The following is a 24,946-nucleotide window of genomic DNA, read 5'->3' as shown; positions in this document are numbered from 1 at the left end:
GCCTGCATGCATGATGAAAATTATGAAACTGGAGAACAAGGAAGAGAGAGTCCGAATATTAACATTAGACAAAACCACTAAGATCATCGATCTTCCATCAACGCAGAAATGTCTAAGCCTTCTCCCTTTTTGCCATAAGAGATTTCTTCAGGCAGCTCTGTTGGGAATCCTCCTTTATATTGAACTGAAATGTGCCCCCCTGTGATTTCTACTTACTAGTACTGCTTTTTCCATCTTTTGTTCTATAAATGGTTATTGAGCACCTCAGTGATGATGTCGAGACATGGTACTATATCACAGGGCTCACGGGGTAGTGCAGAGATGAAGGGGTTACGGAATAGGGCAAGTGCTATGCTGGGGGAAATAGGCCACGACAGGGACAGCACCACTGGGGGAGGAAACACCTATTTCAGATAAGGTAGTCAGGAATGTACTGGGTAAACTGAGGCCCGGAGGTTGAAAAGGAGCCGGAAGAACCTGTCAGACAGAGGGGAGAGCAAAGGCCCTGAGGCAGGAGCAAGCTGAGCTTATTTTGGGAACTGAGAGCAGTGAGCAAGAGGGGAGGGATCAGAGGACAAAGGCCCTTCAGGACCTGAAAGGGGTGTGGATTTAGAATCCACACCCTAAGGAGCAGGGCCTTAGTGGGCGTTATATCATCGGATTCGTGTTTTTGAACCAGCATGCTGATGGCCTAGAGAAGAACACGCACTGGTACTGGCCAAGGGGGGAAGCAGTTAGGAGTCTGTTCCTGGACATGCAGGTGACAGCCGCGGAGGACAGGTGGAGGTGGGCAGTGTCACAACGTCGTCTGATGATGAAGAGGGTGTGAGGGTGAGGAAGAGGAGTCAGGGAAGGTCAGGATAGGGTTTTAGCAGGACTGCCTCTTACCCACCTTTATATCCCTCCAGATGCTAACACAGGAACACCTGGTACCTATCAGGCGCTCTGGATATGTCACCTCAATAAGACGGCATCCCCTGGGGACACTGAGGAACCCTGCTTCCTTCCCCACAGAAATGATTCCAGTCCCTCTAACAGCTCTAACATCCTATGAGGAAACCCCCTTCAGTCCCCACCCTCCCCAGGTCATCCCCAAGAACTTGCTGGAGAGAGAAGCAGAAATGGAAAGCCAGGGGTGTGGCTGCTAATGCCTGGGGAGCTGCCATCTGGAGTGGCGATCGGCAGGACATGGCCACCTAAACTAGGGAACTCCTGCCTTCGGTGTAATTAGGTTTCTTTGGTGCAGGACCCCGAGCCTGTCATGCATGATGCACTCTGGGATCGCCCCAGGTTAAAGCCCGGAGATTCGACACTTGCAGCCTTTTTAGAGGACTGAAGCCTTGTTTTTTGGTTTGTTTGTCTTGTCTCATTGAAGAGCCAGTTACCATCTCCCAGAACTAGTGTTCCAAAGAACCCAGCTATGGAAATCTGCAGAGGCACCACATTGATCCAGGAAGACGAAGCTAGCATTGAGGGTTGAGTGGGCAAGGGCCGAGGATACGTGAGGTCCTGCAGTGCCCGGGGCAGCGCCACCCAGGGAAAACCCGGCCTGTGTGTGCTGGGAGAGTATTTGAGAATGCTTATCCAAGGAACACTGTGGGTAGGTCTTGTTCAGTGGCCCATTAATGACCAAGGCTCAGCGTAAATTAAACTAGAAGTACGAATGGCTCTTGGATTGAATGACTTTCTATTTCCTCACCAACCTGGAAAATTAACTTTAAAAAACCCCAAGAGCAAGCAATATTTCCTTTTAAGAGTTCTATAGAAACTTAGACAGCCTTTTAGGCTAGTGGTCTTTGATCCTTTTAGAACTAAAGTTCCCTTTTGGTAACAAATACTTTGTAATACCTCCTTAATTTTCCTAAATCAGAGGAAACTTAAAACTTTATGTATACAAAATTCACATCTATGCACATATTTATATATATAAATGTAATGCAATATTTATATATATTTTACATTATGTGTGTATATATATGCAATATAAAAATCCCTGAATTTTAATGTAATAGGAAAAGTCTGTATTTAGCAGAAGAATTCATTCCACATTAAAAAAAATAGAGGTTAATGAAAGAGCAGAGTTATGAGACCTTGGAATAAAAACTTAAGATAAGTTATAACCAATGAGCCTTATTTGCATGTGGGAAATCTCCCAAAACTCATACAGGACACACGACAGTTCATTAGGCAGAACTGTCCCATGCCTAGCAGGACATTTAGCATCCTTGGCCCACCCACCCATTACTAAATGCCAGTTTTGCCCCCCTGAATCTTAGTGATGCCCCCGCAGGTTCCCAAACACCCCCTAGAGGGCAGTGCGTGCCCCAGAGTGAGAACTAATGCCTTAGGTAGGACTCCATTCAGCCTCTTATTTAATTCTTGAAACATTTGAAACCTGCTTGCCCAAATTATTAAGAAACCAGTGTCTCCTACCAGCAAGGGAACCCCCTCAACCCAGAAACTCACCACATATGTGCGTTTCATTCAAAGGAGTAGAAAGGGAAAGAGAAGGAGGGGAGGCAGCAAGGGGGTGACGTGTAACAACGCCCCCCCCCACCCCACCCCCTGGCCGCTGGGCAGCAGAGTCAAGAGGGACCTGCTGTGTGGGGTGTAGCTCCTGCCTGCTTCTTAGCAGCCTGATTGGTGATTTGGCATTACCCTGATTATTATTTATTTGTGGAATGTCCACAGGGTACCTGATGCCAAACAGTGCACGCAGACAGGCACAAACGGGCTTTGTCAGGGAGGGGCTTCCCCACCATGGCTCTTGCACCCAGGGATTTGCATATTGTTGCAACATTGTGACAGGTTTCTTTCCTGCCTGGTGCTTGAGAGCTTGAAAGTCGCTATGAATGATAAAAAATAATTATATGACTTGGGTGAAGCCTTTGTGTGGGAAGGGTGGTATTAGCTATTACATTTAATTATTTAATGTGGAAAATTATTCACACTGTGTAAAGAAGCCCGGCGGAAAGTACACTGTGGTTCCCTTCTCCATCCCTGCCACTGAGAAAGAAACCAGAATGCACCGCGTCCAGGAGGGGAAGAGGGATCCCCAGACCCACGGGGCTCGGGGTCACCACTGTCCCAACGGACCTGCGGCTCAGCCAGCCCCCAGCCGCCGCTGTAGGGGAGGGGGCCGTGTGGGAAGGCCACCAGCAAGGCCGGGAGAGGCGGCCTCCCACGGAGTGCTCAAACCACAGCGGTATAGGAGGGATGGCAGCAAGCAGCGGGCACTGTACGCGTCCTGTGCCAACTCAGGTTGTCCTCGCCAAGCCCGCGACTGTTCCTGTTTGACAGAGAAGGGGGGGCTCCGGGAACTCGCCGCACAACTCCAGGCATAGCTCTGAAAGTGAGCGCAGGAGCTCAGTGCATTCCTGTTTTGTTCACTTAAGTGGGTGCAGGTGCTGCCTCTCGCAATTGCGGGGGGGCCATACCTGCCCCTTCACTAAGGAGGGCTCAGCCCATTCGGTCAGGAAGGGCTTGGAGGGGACCGGTCAGATCTGGGTTTGGAGTGCTTTCCCAGCTGGGTTGGAGGAGAGAGGATTCAAGGCAGGCAGCTGGCAGAGGGCTGTCACAGGTCTGAGTTCAGCCCTGGAGCAGCGGGGTGGAACAGCTCCTCCTCATTCACCCGCTCCCGGTGCTGCCTGTTCTCTGCCTTCCCTTCTCCTTCAAAGAGTGTCCATGGTGTTTACTTGAGCCGCGGTTTGCCTGCATCCATTGCACTGTGTCCGCCGGCGGGGACGCATCCACCCAGCACCCTGGTCCCGGAAGAGACCTTTGCAGAAAGCAGCTCAGTAGCAGCAGGAAGCCATCTACCCCAGGCACACTGAGACCCAGAAAGAACCTCCTGAGGTCCCCAAAGGGAGCTTAGCCAATAACCCCCAGTTTTCATCTGCTCCCAGGGGAGAAGGAGGCCAGTGTGAGACCCGTTCAGTCTTGTGGAGTCCCAGGCATCCAGTAAGTGTTCATTATGTGTTGGTGAGAGAAGAAATGAAAGAGGGCCTTTAAAACGTTCCTGGGGAACGTTTCCTGCTCAAAAAAATTGGAGCAGAAGGTGTCCAGTTCAAAGTGCACATTCCTCCGACAATGTCAAGAGCAGCCCCGTCACCACCACCCACCTCCTCTCCCCAGGGGTGCGGACCCAGGCCCTCACCCTGGCCCGCAGCCTGCTCTTGCCCCTCGTGTCTGTGTGCAGCCTGAGCCTCCCGGAGCCCCCAAATGAGCGCATCACAGGGGAGGAGCTGACAGAGGAAGGCAGAATCCTTGCTCCCTTCCAGGCTGCCTGGGGCCTGGGGCAGCTGTGTGCCCCCGTTATGACTTCTCCATTAGACGCCACTAACCTCCGTGATTAGTTATGTCTAAAAGACATCCTAACATAACACAAGTCCTGTTATCTCTGCTTGGTGTTGGTTACCGCTGTGTTCCATGAGATTCCATGAGATCGACTCTTGGCACCACTGCCGAACTGCCTGTGGCATTCAGCACCTCTCCCTGGTTCATTCACTCTCCCCCACGTCCCAGTCCCACCACCTGGACCCCAGGAGAGACCAGAGCTTCCAAGGAACTGGACACTGCCTCCCCAGCCACCCTAGCCGCCTCTGCTCAGCCTCCTGCCTCATGTACCTTCTCTCACCTGCTTGCTGACTCAAGCAGGGGCTCTTGTTCTCCTTCAGAGACCCCCTAACCCTGGGTTGAGGATGAGCCATCGTGGGTCCCTCCCTTCCATTTTAAGCCCTGCCTCCCCCAGGTGGCCTGACCCTTCCTCCCGCTTTGTGTGGACTCCCTGTTTTCCCCTATGAGGCCCTGGGCCTGCCTCTGGGACTGTACCTCCTGCCTCCCTCCTCTCGTGCTCCCTTCCACTCCCGTCTTGTGCTCCTTTCTCCTTCTCCCCACTTCCCACCACCTGAGTGGCTTTTCCTAACTCCTCCTTCCCTCCTTCCCTCTGCTTCTGACCTTCCCCATCCCCGCCCTTCTCACCTTCTGCTTCTCACGTGATCCCTCAGTCCCTTTGCTTCTCTGGCATCTCTGCGACCTGCCAGTCGGCCTTTCCTTCCCTCTGACACTCCTCCTTCCCGGCCTTTCTCTGTCCCCATCCCAGCACCTCCACCTCTCCTCTAGGCTCAGGCCTCTCGCGTTGACACTGAGCCTGGCAACGCCGTGTGGGGCTCGGGGTCCCTGGAAGTAAGCACCCCTGGAGGGACTGAAAGTCCAGGTCAGCCTCCCCATCAGGGCTGGGCAGTCTTCCTCATCCCCTCCTCTGGCTTCCTTTGCTTTACCATCAGAGGTAGATTCTGAAGATGGGCAGGCAGGGATAGAGAAGAGGAAAAAAAACAAGTGATAGCAACAAAAGAACCCTTACCTCAAAATCCCCAAGAACACACAACAGGCTCCCAGGTGTGCAGATTTTCCTTCGATACGTTCTCACCACCAATCTGTTTTAAAGTTTGTTTTGTCTCTGAGTTCACAGAGGAGGCCTCTGCGCCAGGCAGGGAGGAGCTGAGAATCCAGAATTCAAGGGCAAAGGCATGTGCCTCTAACCTCTCGGCAGCAGCCCTGCTCCCCGGAATCAGAGGTGGGAAACAGGCCCACTTGGCAGCCCACTTGTGTCCTCCCAGCCCTCGGAGGGGGGCCTCGGTCTCCCCCAGTGAAAATGGTGGTTTCTCAGAACCTGGCAGTTAACTGTGCACATGACCCTGTATCTGACAAAATTTAGTCATGACAACTTGCAAACTGTCATCAGTCTCAAAATGGTACCAGCCAGATTTCATTCAAGAGTCTCCGGACAGGCACACTACTCACTAGTGCCTCAAGATGGGCAGAAAAGGCTCTAGATGCTGGTGAAAGGTAAGCTCAGGATTCCAGAACCTTCTTCCCTCCTTCCTCCACACACCTGGGCTTTGCCTGCCCTTCTACTCAGTGCCACCCCCAAAGTGGACCCTGTGAATCCTGCTTAACTAGGAGAGAGGTAGATCAGCTCGAGTTATGAATCCAGTGAATCCTGCTTAACTAGGAGAGAGGTAGATCAGCTCGAGTTATGAATCCTGTGAATCCTGCTTAACTAGGAGAGAGGTAGATCAGCTCGAGTTATGAATCCTGTGAATCCTGCTTAACTAGGAGAGAGGTAGATCAGCTCGAGTTATGAATCCTGTGAGCTTAACTAGGAGAGAGGTAGATCAGCTCGAGTTATGAATCCAGTGAATCCTGCTTACCTAGGAGAGAGGTAGATCAGCTCGAGTTAACACTGACAGTCATCCAGACGTATTTAGAGCTTACTTCAGGCCAGGCGCAAGTCCAAGTGCTTTACATGTATTGTCTCATTGTATTGTAATCCCCATTGTAACCCTATAGTTTTCCCATTTTACAGGTTGGGAAACTGAGGCACAAAGAGGTGGAAGTTATTTGCTCAAGAGTACCCAGCTTATTAGCACCAGAAGTAGAATTTGAACTGACAACCTACCTCCAGAGACCGTACTCTTGATACCACCTCTTTCAACTTGGAATAGCTTCAAGGATGGAGGTGAATCAGGGCACAGAGAATCTGAAAGAGAGGAAAATCCACCATTCTTGGGCATTCAAAATGCCTAACATGGTGTTTTGTGACAGTGTGTCCTTTCTAATAATGATTTGCTAAAGTTAATATCAGTTTTGTCTGCATGTTCTCAACCCACCTCAGCCAGCGAGTGGAGGGTCAGCAGCACTCAGGAGAATGGGTCATACTGAGGGTCTAAGCAACTGCAGATCACAGGGGTGGCCGCTCATCAGCCTGAGTGGATGCACACACGAGCATTCCCAGGAAGGCCAGAGAAGAGGCCCATCTTCTAAACTCATCCCCAGAGGCTGGGAATTTGAAAGGGGAAAACCCACTAAATCTGCAGGATTTAAGGATGTCAAGGGAAAGCCTTCTCATCCCCAAAACACCATACCTTCTGGGTGATCAGCCCTGCTTGACTCTGGGGAGTTGGACATTAAGAGGTTTGGTTAACCATTTCAGGGAGGGCAAGGAAAGCCCTTTCCCTAACCTTGACTTCTACCCTACCATTTGGGACCTCATCACCAGGGAAAGAAGGAGTCACAGGTATAACCTGGCTCTAGGTCAAACTGATCTAAGAGAAAAAGCCTATGATTTTTTTCCCACCCTCCTTCTTCCATTACACCCCCCAAATCTGTATTACCTGTGGTTTCCAGCAAATGAGGAGGTAGGCAAAAACAGGTTTGTGTGTGTGTGTGTATGTGAGAGAGAGAGAGAGAGAGAGAGAGAGCACTAAGCTCTTAACACTCCAGAGGAAAGTAAGGGGAAAAAATATTCCTCCAGGCCCTGCCCACTTAAGGATTTGGCCAGGTGTCTAAATGGAGAGCACCTTGTTTCTGGGGATGGGTGTGGATGAGGTGGGAGGAAGGACCGTTGAGAGTGGGAGGAGGAGGTGGATGGAGGAAACAGCTGAAAGCTGGATCTGAAACCGTCTTCGTGGTCCAGCTTAGAGAATTGTTGGGCTTGTGGGACAGAGAAGGTGGGCGGACGGGTCGGAGTAAAAATCTGCCTCTAAAAGGGATCCTGTCACCTCCCCCTTTGGCATGCTCCCTCACCCCTGCATTCTAGCTCTGTGTAAATCTCCTCGAGCAGAGTCTAATAAGGCAACTGGTTGCGTCTCTGCAGCCAATGGAGGCCCTGGCACTGGGTCTCCCAGGTCGCTTGTCTTGATCAAAAGCCTCAGCAGCACAGCCTGGTGAGGGCAAGGGCGAGGCATGAGGCATTCATCTTGAGAGAGCCCAACCAGTGGGAGCCTGCCATGGAAGGTTGGGAGAGGGCCATGGTCAAGGAGGAGTGGACTGGTGTATGTTTTCCCTCCATCTGCACGTACACAAAGAAGTCCCAGAGAAAGGGTGATGAGCGATGCCCAACCGGGAGGTTGGCAGGGTCCCTTTCGGTGTCCGCCTCCCCCTGGTGCTCAGCAGCTAACTAACCTGTGTGTTTATCCTGGCCTTTGCCCTACTCTCCGCCTTCCGTCCCTTTTTCTCCTCTCTCAGAGGCGTTGCAGACCAGGCCGGCTTACCCATTTTGTTTCAGGTCTCTGGCGAATGAGAAGACTCCAACTCAACTTCCTTTCCTGAGCGCTGAGCCTTCCCCCTCCCTCTCTCTCCTCTTACCCCCACGCCCAAGTAATGTTTCATTACCACATTTTCTAGGCTAGATGCTGAACCTCCCTGGACTCTGCTCTGGTGCCTGTTTCTCTCCCTTCTCTTCCTTGACCCTGCCTCCCCTTCCCTTCTGAACTAGCTCTCCCCACAAAGATGGTACTCCCGTCGAGAGAGACTCCCCCAGTGTTTTCCAAACTCAAATTTTAAAACACATGCATATTTACAGTTCATTTGGGGTCTTCTCTCTTTACCTCCCTTCTTTAGAACTCAGTCTTCTCCCTTTGCCCTGTGAATAACATCTAAGAACCTGGGAAGGAATTGGTTATTTCCTGCTCATAACATGTGACTTAAATGGGAGAGAACAGTCTCCCTCTGCCTCCAAGGCTCTAGTATATTCAGAAATGATTCTGGGAAGCCAACAAGAAAGCCATGATTTCCATCTGACCCTCACCTGACCCACACCCTGGCCAACCTCTGCTTCTCCAGTCTGGCTGTCCAAAGTCTCCGCCGTGGCATTTCTGTTTTCTTTTGGCAGAAATGCCTGGGAACCGAGAGGCCCCTTTCCCTGTGACCTGACCTCCCACACTAAGAATAACAGCCCTAGGACAGCATGTCTTGCGATCCCTCTGGAAAGAGGGCATGGCTGGGAAGTGGGGAAGTTCAGGGAGCTGGATAGAGTCAGGAGGAAATGGAAGAACACAGACTCTTGGCTCTTGTGAGTAAAAAATTAAAAGGGAAAGTTGGCAGCCTTCAAGAGAACTGGGGAAAGAGGTCTGGGAAAGTCTCAGAGGACCCTTAATGCTTTCATACCCACTCCCCAACCTCTAGAATCCCATCTCCTGGAAGACCCAGCTAGTGGCTCAGAGAATAGGAAAATGCTGGTCCTACCGAACAAATGTAGCCCAGACCTGTCTGGTCTCCTTTGCAGAACATTCCCTGAAAAAGTGAAGAAGCAAATGTCCTTTTTTTAAGAAGACAAGTACCTTTAGGACTAGGTCCTTTCCTTTCCATTCCTGGGGATGGAAAGGTGTTCTGTTCCTGGGGTTACCCAAACGGTGAGCCTATACCTCCATGTGGCCACAGGGCAGTGCTCTCTAGACTCCCACACCGCTCAGAGAGGCAGGTGATCCAGACCCAAGACACCTGTCCACTCTGTGAAGGGTCCGCCCTCCCAGGAATCCTGGAATCCTCTAGGAAATCTGGGACAGCCTATCCCTTGGTTGACTAGTTGTCCAAGACCTCAAAAGAAGTCTTTCAAAAGCATCTCTTCCCTTCTCCAAATATGGCAGAACACGAGTGAAATCTAAGTGTACAGGGTGAAGTGGTGAAGTCGGGATGCTGGTCTTACCCCCTCGGTGCCATAATCTCTCTTCCATGGCACGACTGCCTCCACTACCTTCCTGCGAAGTCTATGTCCCCATACTCTCTACCCAGACTCCCCCTATCAATCCAGTTCTCGGGCTTTGATAATTTCATTCACTTTGGGTGGTATTTGCATGTCAACAGGGACTCTACATCAAACTAGTAGACGTTAGGAAAGGAACCTAGGGGAGGTGCGTAAGAGATGCCCCCGAAAGCACTGCCTGGGGCACTACTGAACTGTAAGATTTACCTGGACTCCATCTCCTTTCAGTTCATAAAACCTTTGCCAGGTCAGAGCTGTCCCTGGAAATACCAGGGCATGTCCAGTGCTGGAACAGGGGTGACCCTGATTCTAACTGCAAAGAGTCCAGCATATTATAGGTATTGTTTTAATGATTCAGTCCTCTTGCTATTGCCAAGCTTTAGATGAGTCACCGCTGAGCCCCGATGACCCGGCCACCCTTCTGGACCACACTGCTGTGGTTTTCAGGGTCTTTGGAATTCCCAGATCATCCATAGGACCACAGCCCACTCACCTCGAGGGGGTCACCCGCTGTGTCCCTCCCTGCCTCCAGAAGGGTTCCTCTGATGGAGGAGACCTGGGGGCATAGGAGATGCTGAGTGGGGACTGAGAAGAAAGTCCAACCATGCCCCTGAACCACTGTGACTCGCACTGCCTGCCCCCCATGTCCACGCCTGCTCCCCCACCCGGGTGGGAAGCAGAAAGAGCCTTTGTGCAGGAGGGTGGTGAGGTGGGATGGATCTGGAGGAAGGGGGGGCCATGTGACCAGGGGAGGGCAGGGCAGGAGGGTTGGACCAGCCGCCTCCCGGCCACCCGCTTCCCTCTTGGGCTCCTGGCCACAGTACGGGCGTTCACAACTCCAGCAGCAACACTGAGGTGCCTGGACGGTGATTCTGATGGTGATGTTGCTCTGTTCTTGTCTGTCTAATATTCCTTTTTAATCCCCATCCTGCCTGCCCCTCCCTTATGTAGGGTTACTTTAGTGATCCCTGGAATGTTTTTGACTTCCTCATCGTAATTGGCAGCATAATTGACGTCATTCTCAGTGAGACTAATGTGAGTATGACTCTGCCCTCCCCAGGAAGCCTCCTCCTTCCTCCTCTGCCTCCTCTCTTTCCCTTCTCTCACTCGCTCTCTCTTTACCTCCTTTTATTTGTTTGGTTTTTTAATTTCCTGTTTTTACCCCCCTCCAGTCATGCTTTTTATTGAACCTGCCGTCGTCTGTGGGGGAAAAAAAGTGGGAGCTTCTCCTCCTTTTTTTCTGCTTGGCCCAGCTCTGCCCCGCTGCGCTAGGCCCAGGGGCCCGGAGCTGAGCGGAGGGGCAGGCGCTGGGGGCTGCCCGGCCCCCTCCCCGGCGGCCCCGGCCCAGCGGAACCTTGGTACTAACCCAGCTTTTGTCAGGCCTCTCCGCCCCGTGAGAACCAGGTTGCCCAGGTTTGAGCCGCCAGAACTGTAGAGTGGTAAGAGAGTATTTAATATGCCCACGTAACCTCTTTCTTTTCTCATTTTTTTCTCTTCTCTCCTTTCTTTCATGCTTTTTTTTTTTCATTTTTTCCTCTTCCTTTTTGTTTTTTTTTTCTTCTTTTTTGTTTTTTTTTTTTTTTCTCTCTCTCTCTCTCTTCTCTCTCTCTCTCTCTCTCTCTTTTCCTCGGCTTCTCTGCCCCATGCAGCACTATTTCTGTGATGCATGGAATACATTTGACGCCTTGATTGTTGTGGGTAGCATTGTTGATATAGCAATCACCGAGGTAAACGTAAGTACATGGCGTCTGTTCCTAACTGTCCGTGCCTGCTCTAACACTCATTTGTCTTTTCCCCGGCTCATTTTTTTTCTTCATTTTATTTTCTCCTCCCCACCTCCTTATTTTCATTTTGTTTATTTTATTTGTTTGTTTAAATTGGTTTAAAGGATTTTTTTTCCTTGTTGCTTTATTTTGAATTTTTCTGTTTGTTTTTGTTTTGTTTTTAACTTTTGGAACGAGTTAGGCCTCCCCTTTCCTTTTAAGTTCTGATTGCTGCATCTTTTCTCTCTCCCGTTCCACTCCGCCTGGCATGACTCACACTGTATAGGAGGATGCAGCTATGGGAGCCAGAGAGTGCCAGAACGAGGGCATATTTACAACCTCTGGGCCACAGCTGGGGCAGGGACCCAACCCTCTCCTCACCCCTTAGCTTCACCTCCAGACTGCTGCCTTATGCTGTCCTTCCCTTCACGCCCATGGCACCTTGGAAAGGAGCTCTCTCCAGTTGCGCCCCCGAAGTTAAGGCTTGGACTTTGCCAGCATCCTGGGCCCAAGGACCAGCCCATTCCATTCACACTGTAAGGAGGGGCTCTGTTGCCATTTTAGCATCGGCTGCCCGTGCAGGCAGCGCAGCCCCCCAGGCTCATGTGGGAGAAAAGAGGAGAACCGGCCGTGTCGGAACTCCTGTCGGGATCCCGCGTCTCTGGAGTGGCCAAACAGCCAGGTGGCTGGGTGGTCCGCCCAGAGCTCTTCCCGGGGGGCGGGGACCTTGCCTCCCTCTCGCTGTGGAAGCAGCCTCTGGATGAGCACCTCACTCCCACGTGAAGCTGCCCAGAGAACTGACTCTGGCACCTGCCCGGTTCTCTCCCACCCCCCAAGCCCCTCACTACCCTGCCCCCGGCTCCCTGGCCTCAGACGGAACCCCAGCCCGCTGGCCCCGGGCCTCCTACTATCTTCTCCCGAGCTGTCTCCTCCTATACAGTTCCTTCCAGTCCCTGCACATGTCTTTTTGTTACCTGGCATGTTGAAACCTTCTCTCTTTATCTATAGGCAAGCCCTCTGGCGGTTAGTCTTTAACATGTGTTGTTTAATTTTTTTGTTGTTATTATTTTTCCTTAATTAAGAGACTTGGTAATGTTTGCACAAACCTTTGATGCACTGAACCATTGAATAACAGCACGGAGCTGACGCTGTAGAGTTTTGATCTAAGATGTTTGAAACTACCCTACCAACTGCCACCATCCCCTACTGCATCCTTACCCTCCCCCTGCCCGCTCCGTATTTTGCCCCCAATCAGTCCAACTGACATGTTATCCTATCTGCCTGATTCTCCTGACTAGAAGCCCGTCTGCCCCCCTTCCAGCACATGGATGTTGGACGGAGCCTGTTGCGCTTCCCTCCCTCCCCGCTCCCATCGGCCTCTCGCACCCTCCCTGCTCACCCTATAGCTACAGATTTGATGGCCCTCTGTCTCTGAGATCCCCCTGGGTTGTCTTTGTCTCATGCTGTGTGTGTGTGTGTGCACGTGTGTGTGTGTGTGTGTGTGTATACACATTGTCCCTTGACTTCTCCCAGGAAAACATCAGATCATTAAAAAAAAAAGTCCATCTTCCTACTCAGGCTCTGCACCTCCCCCCCCCGAGCCCCCCCCCCCCCCCCCCCCCCCCCCCCCCCCTGAGCACACTCCGGGCTTTTCAGGCCGGGAACCCTACACTGTACAATGTCAGGTGCTATTCAGGGCCAGGAGTCACCCCCGCATTTCTAAAGGCAGGCACCTTTGTGCTTGGAGCTCGAACTGCTCTCAACTGAGGGAGCATGCAGGGAGGGAGACAGGGAAGAGAGGGAGGGCACAGGTCCATACGAATCTGCGCCCAGGGCCTGGGAGCCCAGGGGCAGGAAGATGCAGGAAGGTGACAGCAAGCTGCTCCCCTAGATGCAGTCCCGAGCTTGTGAGGGGGTCCTTTGTGGTTCTCACCGTTGGCAAGGCCTATTCCACTCAACCTGCCATTTTCTCCCAAACTATTGGTGTTTTTAAATGAAAAGCAAGCAAAAAGAAAAAAGTTGCCAGGGTCTAAAATTTCTACCAAAAGAGTGGCTATGTGGGGGATAGAGAGGGAGTGTGCAGGGCAAGAAAGGCGCATGAAATCATCCTGCAGACCCTTATGTTTGTATAATGGTTTTCTATTTACAATTCACCTGTGCATAAATTTATCTCAGGCAACTTTTAACTGCCCTGTGAATTTGACAAGCAAGAATTATCATCCCCAATTTGCTGACCCTAAAGATGCTGATGGAGAGATTTAAATGTCTTTCGGAGCCACACAGCTGGAACCCAGGCCTCCTGGTATGGCCCATTCACTTTGCCCTGGGCCAGAGTTCCTGTCTCTTCAGTCCAAGATGCCTTTACCAAACACATACATTTCACATAACCCCCTCAAGTGTATTCCCCCTAGCCAGGATTTGTTCAGCCCTTACGTTCTGTAATTTATATTTTCGATAACCACACAGGTTCTTTTCCCATTTTCAAAACAAAAAATTATATATCAGACCACCCTAGAGTTCTGATACACCTCTAACTCCTCCAGCCTCCCTCCATCCCACGCTGAGATTCTCTTCACTCCTCCAGACTGAGGAATTTGTTAAAAGTCATACTGAAGGGTTGTCTGGGGATTAAATAGGGACAGTGTGTGTGCTGGACAGCAAGAGGAGGTGTCCAGAGACCCAGTGCACAATGAATGGCTTCTGAACAAAGAGAATAACCATAATATCACCCAAGTCCAGGAGGCAGTGTGGGAGAGGACGCAGAACTTCTTCCCGGAGAACTTAGCAAAATGTCCGAAGACTTCGTTTCCTCATCTGTCAAAGGAATGTGATGATATTTCCTGCAGTGTGTTTTGAGGCTGAAATAAGAGCGTCTATTTTAAAACTCTGTGTAACTGTAAAGCACTACTGAGTGGGAGAGACTGTGGCACCCAAGCAAACGACGTGTTTTCCAAAACCCCTACTGGAAGAGCTGGGAGAGCCTCGTCTCCAACCAGTTATATCTCAGTATAACTTACTACCCACAGACCCTGTGAAGGCCCTTAATTTCCTGGATATGGTTAGACTCTGGAATATGGTCGACAGGTTCAGCCAGATGAAAGTAAGCACCGAGTATTGATCACTGTATACAGCCCAAGCCTCGAGAGGCCCGCTCCACAAGCATAGTACTGCACGACCCTGCACTCAGGTAGCAGCCAGTATGGTGGATGACAAACTAAGCAGCAGTGATGCCTAGTCTCAGAGGTAGGTCCCTCCCCCACGTGGCTCTGCCTTCAGGTCACTGGCAGCTTCTGGTTCTGGACACTCCCTGGCATGAGGAAGTTCACAGCGCCAGGATGGTTTCCCAGGGTGCTGCTCTAGGCCTTCCCAGAACGTTCTAGTCATACTGTCATCACAAGATATCCGTTCCCAGACATATGTTCTATTTGGCAGGAATCCACACTTCTAAGCCTCGGAGGAATCCATGAGGGCTTTTCACCTGTCACTCAGCATCTTTGGCTCTTTTAAAACTACAGAAATCAACTCTCGTTTCCCTCACCAAATCCTGTATTCATTCCAACTGTCCTCAAACTCTCCCTGCATGTATACTCTTGTCCCCGCAAATGCCTTCTCTTTCCTCCTCGCCTTCACTACGTAGGCCGTGGTGTCCGCCCCCCTCAGGAAACGGGTTCTCCACCCATCCCCGGCCATCGCTTCTTCATTCCACTGTGTTTATGCTCTCACTCTCTGTGTGTGTCAGGCTCTATTTCAGGCACCTAGGATACATCGGTGAGCAAAACGAAAGCCCTTTCCTTATGAGCTGGCGTTCCAGGGTAGGGGGAAGAATCAGATGACGAGCCATACATCTCGGAAATAGGAATATACAGTGTGCTAAATGATGATCAGTGCTTTGGAAAAAATTATGCCACGTTAGGGGGATCAGAGGTGCTGGGGACAGTGAAGGCAGGCACAGTGTCAGTAAGACGGGCTCTCCTGAGGAGGGGACATGTGCACAAAGTACAGATGTGAAGGCAGTGAGGAGTCATGGTGCCAGTCTCTGTGAGAGGAGCTTCGGGCCAGGAGCAGCCGCGCGGTGGTGGCACACACGGAGCGGGTGGGGGGGAGGGGGCGACAGGGGCCCAGGTTCTGGCTTGTACACGGAGCAAGAAGGGGAGACACTGGTGCCTTTGAGAAGAGCTGTCCCACGCGCTGACACATTTCCACAGGACCACCTTGCTGTCTCTAGGAGTCAGGGGTGGAAACCCAAACACCACTCAGGAGGCAAACGTGGTACCCCAGGTGGGAGGCGAGGGTAGCTGGCGACAGAGCAGGAGCATGAGAAGTGGTACAAAATGGTCAGATTCTCAATCTGGTTTGAAAATAGAACAGTATCTCCTGACAGACGGGACGTGGGTGTGGGAGGAAGAGGCGTCCGGGATGGCCAGGGGGTTGGGGCCTCAGCCGTGGGAGGATGGAGTTGGTATCCACTGGGAGAGACAGCAGGTGAAGCAGTTTCGCGTGAGAAAGGCAGGAGCTCAGTGAAGACGTGTCTCTTCGACCCACCAGTAGAGATGTCCCTGAGACTGATGTTATTCAGAGCCACGGGCTGTGGTGAAGAGCACCACGGAAGGGAGAAAGACAGAGGAGAGGCGAGGACTGAGCCGGGGCCTCCAGCATGACGAGGGCAGGACCCCTGTGCTCACGGCCAGCCTGTGGCTGACCTTCTGTGCGCTCTGGGAGATGCCTGTGGACAAATGGCAGATGTAACTCGAGGCAGATCGTGAGTCCCCACCTTGTGTCGTTGCGCTAAGTTCTGCTTCCCTGCCCCGGCCGTGGCCCTTCTCCTCCCCGAGGAGTTGGCTTGTTCTCTGGCTGAGGCTCCCCTTCCTTAGTTTACCCTCTGGTGTTCCTTTATTTCTGGGGTCTGAAATGATATTTTCCACAGGGAAGACCCAAAGAGGTAACCCCTGTGATTATTAGTGGAAGTCCCTGGAATGTCAAAAAAATGCTTCCTAACACCCCTAACACCCCAACCCGGAATCAGTTTGGGTGCCCACGACAACAGCCTTGCCCAACAGTCTTCTTGTTCATTCTGCATTTTTAAAGTCTATTCCAAAGCAGAAAGAACTGAGAGGGCTGGATCCTTGCCTTACGGATACGGAGCAATAGTCCCAAATTGTGAATTAAGAAGCCTGGGTTCTGTTTTCAGGTCCAGCACCAGTAATCCCTGTGACCAGAGCAATTAACCCCATTCTCTGGGCCTCAGCTTCCTCAAATGCACATGGGGAGGGCGGCGGGGCAGGTGGAGATGGTCTCAGTGGGCCTTGGGATCTAGCATTCCGTGATTCTGACCTGGGCTTTTTCTGATACAGTCTGAGGCATTTTCCTGTCCCCTCCACACCTTGCAGAGTCTAGAGGGGCGTTCCTTTCATAAAGCTTCCAAGGCCGGTGGGAACTGGCTCACTCAGCTTTGGCTTGGCTCACGTGGAAATTCTCCAGAGAGAAGGCCCTAGAGGGGCCTTCCAGGAGAGGGGCGGGACAGAGACCACGTCAGGGGAAAGAACACTGGCTTCTGGGGAGGCTCAGAGGGAAGACAATCTGGAGGATCTGTGTAGGTGCCAAAGTGCTAGGCCACAGGAGTGACCAGAGCAGGAAAATCAAGTGAATGAACCATGGTCCTAGCTGTGATCTTTGCTGATTGGGAGCAAGGCGGGGACATGGAGGTGGCGGAAGAAAAGGGAGATGATGGCTTCTCTTGGAGGAGCATGTGCCAGGCGTGGTGCAAAAGGCGTCATGCCTGTGGTCAGATTAACTGCTCAGAGCACTGATTCTCCACAGGAGGAAACCGAGCACGCAGGATACACAGTTTGCCCAAGATCATGTGGCTAACAGGTGGCAAGACTGGGATCTCAAAGCCACTTCCACAGAGCCCGTTGGCTCAATCCCTGGGCCGGGCTGCCTGGCATGGCATCATGAGGGGCCTCGTTCAGTGCACTGCCAGCTCTGGGAGCTGGTGCAGAGCCATCCAACCTGACTTCTCTGCCTGTCGGCGCTGCCAGTGCTGGACCGAGGGAGCCCGGGCTGGCCCGGGAATGCTCAGACAGACCGTGGTCTGCATCCTCCCAACCTCTGCGTCTGATTAATGGGCTCAGAAGGAAAGGGCAGAGTGTAAAGCAGCCCCCACTACCCTTGCGCCCTTAACATTTGCAGCTTGAGAAGAAAATGGGAGGGGGGGCGTCCCGGGGGAGGGTGGTAGCAAGACTAGGGGGATGGGGCTCAGCTGCAGGGAGCGTCCAGGGACGTCACCCAGGGGCCTCTATGTGCTGGCCCCAGATCTTCCCGCTCTGGCTCCTGAAGCCAGCGGTACCTTTCTGCCACAGACCCACAGGACAGATAATTGCCCCTTACTGGCTTCCCATAAAAATAATAAAGCAAGTTTGACTCCTGCTCTGGTTTGGGGGCCTAGAATGACAGGGTAAGGAGTCATCCTGAGTCATAGAGAGTGTGTGGCATGTCCACCCGCAGCTTGAGTCACAGAGCTCCACACACACACTCCGATCCTCTCTCCAGCCTTCAGCCCATAGTGCCTACGTGGGGCAGCAGGCCTGGTCTTCTTGGTCTGCCTTTCCCTGCCCCCAACCATAGCAGAGAAGGGGCCAGAATGGGCACAAGAAGGTCAGGACGGATGCCCCCCCAAGAACCGAGATGAGGGGTGCAGGCAGATGGTGGCCTTGTCCAAGAACGTTAGAGTGGACACAACTTTACAGACCACCTGGCCCAGGCCCATCTCCACATATCCCACACAAGTGCACAGAATACCTGCTGTGTGACAGGGCCTGGGGGTACAGAGGTTTTACAGATGAGGACACAGAAGGCCAGGGGCAGGAAACAACTCGCTCATTCTCACAGCTTGTTAAGAGCAAGGCCAACCAAGAACCTGGCCCCTGACTCCCAATCAGGTGCGTTAGTGTAGGGGGCTCAACTGGTGGCATTACCAGACATTGTCTATATATATGACAACGGTCAGTGTGGCCAGAGCTGGTTCTAAGGGAGATTAAAAGCAAGACTGGTGGTCTCAGGCTAAGCTGGGTGGGGCAGACTTGATCCTTGACACCTCTTTACACCTCTGTTTCCCCTTGCTGGATCCCTTCTTCTGTTGTTCATGGATCTCCCTCCATGCCTCTTCCCACTTTCAGCACCACCCCTAGCCCCAGAACAAAACTAATGCGACCGTAGTGCCGGTTTCCAATATACTAATTCATACTATGGTGATAGTGACTCAGTAAGCTACCCTTCCAGAAAGTAATGTTGCCCTTAAAGAGAAAACAGTCATGCTCAGCCTAAAGACTGGATATCTGGTGTGTCTAATATAAGACTTTCAGGAACATGACACCTAAGTGAGAAAGATATTCTCTACCCTCTACCCTCCAGTTGCTCTACACAGGCAGTTTTCTAGTCTGCTTGGAAACAAAGTCAGCCCTCGAGAGGTTCAGCAGTGTGCCTGACTATCAGCAGTCTAGCTGCAATGCAGGAGCCATTTCGAAAACCCCCAGGCCTCTGCAAGGCGACGCTTGCTGTGTGGGCAGCCAGCCACCGAGCACCGTGACGTCAGATGTGGTAGGAAGTCAGGCCTGATAGAGCGGCCTGGTATACAAATTTTCCCCAAGCTGTTGTCTTGAGAAGTGCCCTGCAGGCTTGACCTGAGAGGTCCATGGGAACCTGTTTTTGTGTGGACATCCTGGTTTGGGTTCTTAATTCAGCCTGTGTTGGATCGTCTAAGTGTTCTGGCAGTTATGACCCAGCAAGGCTCCTCTGCCCTCTGCCTTCTGCCTCCTTCATTTTCTCTTTTCCCCTAATTTTCTTTCCTTTCCTTCCCTGTTCTCATCTTTTCTGTCCACACACAGCCCTCTCCTTTCCCCTAAAATAGAAGAGTGGAAGGAAGCTGTCACAATACACCCTTGGTTTGGCCAGACAGCCATCTGGGCCTCGCCGGTGTCTGTTACTTTAGTTCCCACAGGCTAGCAAGCTGCTGTCAGTGTGGTTGCCAGAAAGCTGCTAAAGCAAAGGGACCTAGAACCTTCCATGAGCTGGTAGAGAATGTGAGAGATCTCTACCCCAGGTGGGTTCAAAAATGCCCATGAATACCCCCAAAAAGCATAGCCTGCACCATTTACTCTTCATATTTAGTGTGCCTTTTCTCTCTGTCGTCCTCTCGTTCTCTGTGCCCTGTTCTTCTCCACTCTTCTGGGCTTGGGCGTTCTCTCTCTGTCCCTGTCTCCCTCTCTCTCTAAAATAGAATTCGTCGATGTTGTTAGCACTGCTGACAAACTGATTTCATTCATTTATTCTTCATGGGTTTCTTCGGTTTGTTATTTGAGTGAAGGATACTGGCTGTCCTTCCCAAGGGAAGATAAAACTACCTTGACAATTTAATCACTCTTGTTTAGCATGAATTATTGACAGGTAATAGCACCTGGGGAGCCATCAGGCTCAGGTGAATAACACAGGGATGCCTGAGGCTTAAGCTGCTTGCAGCCGCCTGAACTAGCCGCTGTGCAGCTAATAATACAGCGGTCACCGCTGTCCACCTTCTGCAGTCGAACACACAGAGACCGGAAGAGCAAGAGTGAGCCAGGAGCCAGCATTGTCCATGCTCTGTACCTCTCCACCAGTCCCCTTGGGGCCAAAGACCCCCTTAAAGGAAGTTCCAAAGAAGCATTTCAACTGTGTGTCTATAACCACAAAGATTCAAGAAGGGCCCTTCTCCTTCTGGCTAGAATTTTACTATGGGAAACAGAGGCAAGCCAGAAGGTCTCCAACATGGTGGACAGGTGGACAAGGAGAACAGGGGCTGCTCTTTCCACTTTCCACCGCCTCATCTTTGGGCTTTCTTTCATTTTTCTCTGCCCTTTTCTGTGCAGTGTTTTTGCCTCCCTTGTAATCCCCCCTTCTTTCCCTTTCCTTAGCACCCCTCCTCCATAGATCCATCTCCAAAGACCGTAGACTCCTCCACAGACCAAAATGGAAATTCTGTCTAGGAACTGCTTTCAACTACCCATATTCCCTTCATTTGCCCTTAAATCTGAAAACCATTGACATCTACCCTCAGCTTCTATACATCCCAGTTGACTTGTGCTTATTTAAGCCCTGCATCTCCCTAGAAAAGAAGTTCTTCCTGCAACTTCAGAGGATTTACAGTTTTTAAAACATATTTTACTTTGGCCTCCTTAAAATTCCCTCCCATGCTGCCATCTCTGGTGGCTCTAAGATTCAGCATCTCCCACCTCCTCTACATCTATAGGGCCACAGTTCAGTTCCTAGTTGGAAGAGGAGATCAAAGGATATTGAAGACCTCCCCACCTTAACTTACACTTGCTGGCTCCTGACCATGAAGATGGTGTCAAATGTCTCTAGAAGCCCCTGACTCCCGCCTCCTTCTGTGTGTACCGGCCTGATAATTGTCCTCCCAACTTAGATACCTGGAGTCTCACCAACAAAACCCCAACCCCTCAGCCTTCCACATCCCATGACACTCTTGCAACTGAACCAGCCATCCTATCTTGCAAATCAAATTGAGATAAGATTAGAGACAGTGAATACAGAGAAGCAGAGAGCAGAGCTTGGGGAGTGGGGAGGGATGCCAACTGGACCCAGATCTTCAGGGGGTCTAAAATGGAATTTATATTAGATCTACCCCCTAAGTTCTGGACAAGAGTACTTAAAAAAAAAAAAAAGCAGCATTTCTGTAGCAGGGCAGCTAGTAAAATACTTATGTGCTCCTGTGACATTGCTTTTGACTCCTGTTTCCGAGGAATGTAGAATTTCAGCGACTCTGATATTATGGCCATTGTCTCAATGGTACCAATGGATTGTGCAGACCTGTTCTGTGGGGCCTGTCCATGACTTAGCCAAGAGCCAGCCTTCCCTAGAGGGAATCAGAAGGTAATCTGCACCTTTCAAAGTCAGCATGTCCAGGAGGGTGCAGCAGTGGCATATGATCTATTCAAAATGCTCTACAATGGCCTGATCTTGAGAGAATATTCTGGAAGACAGCTTGGTTGGGTATTACAGCCTAGATATCTACTACCAAGCCTTTAATTCCTAGTAATCCTTGCCTCCTGGCAGTGTTAAAAAAAAAAAGAAAGGAAAGGAGAGGAAAGGAAAGGAAGGTCTCCTTTTTATATGGTTAAGAGCTACTTTTCAACAACCTTTTAGTTCTCCAGGGAGACTATGTAATGTTAACAACTGGAAGAATCCCCTCCATCTAGAAGAATCCTCTCTTCACCAGCCTCTGGTACTCCCTGAGCTTCATCCTTCAGTGTCTTATGCATGGTCTAAAGATGGTCCCTCAATGAAAAGGAGGAGTGAGGACATTCCAGAAACTAAGACTTCATCCACTGAGGTGATAACGTCTCATTTGATCCTGCACTTAATTCAGAAAGACAGGTTTCCGCAGAGTATCTCCTATTTGCTGCCCAGTGCCGCTCATGTTGTCATTGCCAGTCATACCAAATCTAGGTAATCTGCATAAGTACACTGAAGTAAGGTGATTGGGTTTTCTTTTCTATCTTAACCTGTTAGCTAGAACCACTAGCCCTTAGCCTGTTAGCTAGAACCACTAGCCAGGACTCTTTCTGAAAATGTTCCACCTCTGCCTCACCTATGGAATAATCACATTTCATTTATACAATTGCATGAACAAATTAAGTGCCCAATATCTTTAAACCCCTTGAAAATTACCAGATCATTAGAACACAAAGATGAAATCATTGGCTGCTCAGTGCCTACCATTACTGGATAGAACGCCGTATGAAAGCTCAGCCAGAATGTTCAGAGTAGGTAAGCAGCTCTGTTGGCTCCCTCTCGAAGGGTAGTACAGGTAGGGTCTCCAGGCTCATAGGGCACGAGTCTTCAGGGAATCTTTCTGCCCGTCCTCCCCAGGAAGACCACAGATAGGGAAACTATAAGCTACCTCGGGGGAACTGGGAAGAAATCTGAGAAAGGGTCAGAGATGGATGGTGTAAGTACTCCAGGCTACCAACCAATTCTGAATTTAGGTCAAAAAGTAGAACCAGTGCTAGGTGGTCTTTCAAGGCAGGGTACCAGGGAATCACAGAGAGTAGCAAACGCACAAACATGGCTCTGGGCTAAAGGTGCAGACGCCCAAACCCAGCAGGTCCAGTCTCCCCTCCTAGGTCACCAAGGGATTCTACTTGCAGCCGGGCAGGGTACCAAAGACTGGAATGACTACACAAGATTATCTAGGAAATGTCCTTAGGGGGTTGGCTGTATGTCAGTAAACTGGGCTCTCTGAGGGTGAGGGCTGTATGTTAGGCTTCTTCCTATTGTTTCCACTTAGAAATCACCCAATGATTGTTTTCTGATTTTATTATGAATGGTTAGTTATTTTTGAGACCATGGATCTTATGAACATAGTTCTTCAGTTATGAACAGGCCTACATGAGACATTGACAAATACTGCTCTAGCAGGTCAAAAGTGCCCTCTGAATAGCATAGCTTAAGGTCCAAGAAAAAATTAATCTGTGATTCTCCAGATTCTCCCAAAGTGAGACTCTTAGGAAAGCTATCGTTACCTGGACTGAGAACTCAACATAGGAGTCCCAGAGAGCCCCATCCTTCCTCTCCCTACTGCCCTCGTTGCTCCTTCTGTTTCTTGACTCCTACCATAGAGATGTATCCTAAGGATTATTAATACATATTGTTAAAATAATAAGATACAATCAAGGTGGTTAGAATATACAAACCCAGGCAGGTTCTCTAAATTGTCTCCGTTCTGGTCCCGTTCAGGACGGGATTGACCCAGAGGACTCTCAAACAGTTGCCCAGGGTTCTTAGGAGTGATGGGCAGCTTTGGCAGTTTTCAGGATGGATCCAAGAGGAGAACAATGGCCCACGCCTGCTGGGAACTCTATCTGATGCCCTGGCATTGCATGTAGTATAGATTTACCTCCATCTGACCCTCACACTCCCTCCGCACTGAAGCTCTAGAAACACAGAACTCAGCCATTAACACGCAAGGACAAGCACTCAAGTGGCTAGAGATGTCTTCCGTGTGTGTGTATGTGTATGTGTGTGTGCATGCATGTGTGTTTCTATGTTCTATCTCAGCCTGCTAGCCAAATTCTAGTGACCCCACAGCCTCCAGGCCTGTGGACTGACCTGGCAGCTGGTATTCCTCCTGAAGCAGAAACCAAGATCTAGAATGTGCTCTGTAAGGGACTAGAGAGGTGTCCCTTCCCTTCTTTTCCCTTGCCTCACCGTTTATCTCCGTCATTCCTGAAAAAGGACATTTTACCAATTTGCTGTAGGGAAAAAGGAATTTGCTGAGAAATCTGTTACCAAAGAAGTATTTTCAGTCTGCGAGCAAATGTCTAGTTGTGCACATTTCCATCCTTCAAAAATTCCATTACACGTTTCCCTTGTTTGTACCTTAAAAACAGAAACACAAGAGCAACCATCTGAAAGTGGAGGGTAAAAGCAATGTCATGATCTTCTAGAAAGAGTTAACAGCTCAAATGATCAGGACCAGTCAGGGGCTGAGCTCTGAGTGCTGGGGCCCAAAGAGTAGGGGCATCTTCCCAGATACGAGCTCAAGGAACTGGAAGTTGCCGTGGGGTACTCACCGGTGGCCAGTTTCTTCAGCTCCTGCCCCAAAATGAACTCAGCAGTCAGACCCATGAAAGCAGCTATTTTGGGTGTTAATAATAATATCCTAAATCATGTGCAGAGCTTTAAAATGTCGAAAGTATTATTTCACACCGATAGCCAAGCCTCTCCACACCTATAGACTAGTAGCTAAGCCAGGCCATCTCTGCCTGAACCTAAGCTTAAGGACCAGCCCCGCTGCAGAGGGGCTTGCGGACCACCTCTTTAGATCCTCCTTTAGCGATAACTAAAACTGAGTTTTCCCCTAAACTTCAAGGGCAATTCCCTTGACCTCCTTTGCTCAAATATGTTTGGACAGGGACATGCACTAGGGCATAAGCAAAGTCTTTCTCCTCCAGCTGGCAATGCCCAGGGTGAGCTAAAGTGCAGAAAGTACAAGCCCTCAAAGGTTATCATAGAACACATAACTCATTTTAGAAAACAAAACCAAACCTCCCTCCACAAAATTCAGAAGACCTTGTGTGTAACAAGTGTGTGAATTATTTCGTTTGTGGCCAGAGATGGTCCTGAGGGGGAATGCCTTCGGGTCCTCCCTAGACGTGAGACCTACCTGTGCAGAGCCCACACTCATGGTGATGTCCCTGTCCCTGCCAGGCCTGTGCTTTGTATTTCTTTCACTTGTTTCCTTTTGCCCTCTCCTGCCACGGTGTTGCTCCTGTGTTAGCCAAGACCTAGAGTACCAGGCATCTTCGTTGGAGACTCATTACAGCTTATTTCTATCTGCCTTTCTTTAAAGCCAGCTGAACATACCCAATGCTCTCCCTTTATGGTAAGACCAACCCTCCAGACCACGCTCTTAGCTTCTGTGACCCTCCTCTAACACCCCCACTCTCACCCCCCCGCCCCGGTGTCCAGCATCTCTGGGAGCCCAGCCCTGCTCCCGCTGCATGTAGCCACCATGTCTGTCCTGCGCCTCGCCTGCCCGGTCGCGTGTGAGCTGTGACGTGCTGTTGTGTAATGGTGTTCCATTCCC

General features: G+C 50.6%; 1 protein-coding gene across 1 annotated transcript in view; it reads left to right on the top strand.

Annotated features, from left to right (window-relative positions):
* The window catches only part of CACNA1C (calcium voltage-gated channel subunit alpha1 C), a 649,850-nt gene that overhangs the window by 563,035 nt on the left and 61,869 nt on the right, over nt 1-24,946 (top strand). Inside the window, exons 31-33 of the mRNA XM_073887000.1 lie at nt 10,496-10,579; nt 11,194-11,277; nt 24,710-24,742. Coding sequence (XP_073743101.1) covers nt 10,496-10,579; nt 11,194-11,277; nt 24,710-24,742 — 201 coding nt within the window. The remainder of the gene's footprint in view (nt 1-10,495; nt 10,580-11,193; nt 11,278-24,709; nt 24,743-24,946) is intronic.

Source organism: Callorhinus ursinus, unplaced genomic scaffold (genome assembly GCF_003265705.2).
Source record: "Callorhinus ursinus isolate GAN/ISIS: 27379988/994484 unplaced genomic scaffold, GSC_fseal_2.0 scaffold74, whole genome shotgun sequence".
Lineage (NCBI taxonomy): Eukaryota > Metazoa > Chordata > Mammalia > Carnivora > Otariidae > Callorhinus > Callorhinus ursinus.
Note: the sequence above shows the minus strand (reverse complement) of the source record. Positions and strands in the feature narration are given on the sequence as shown.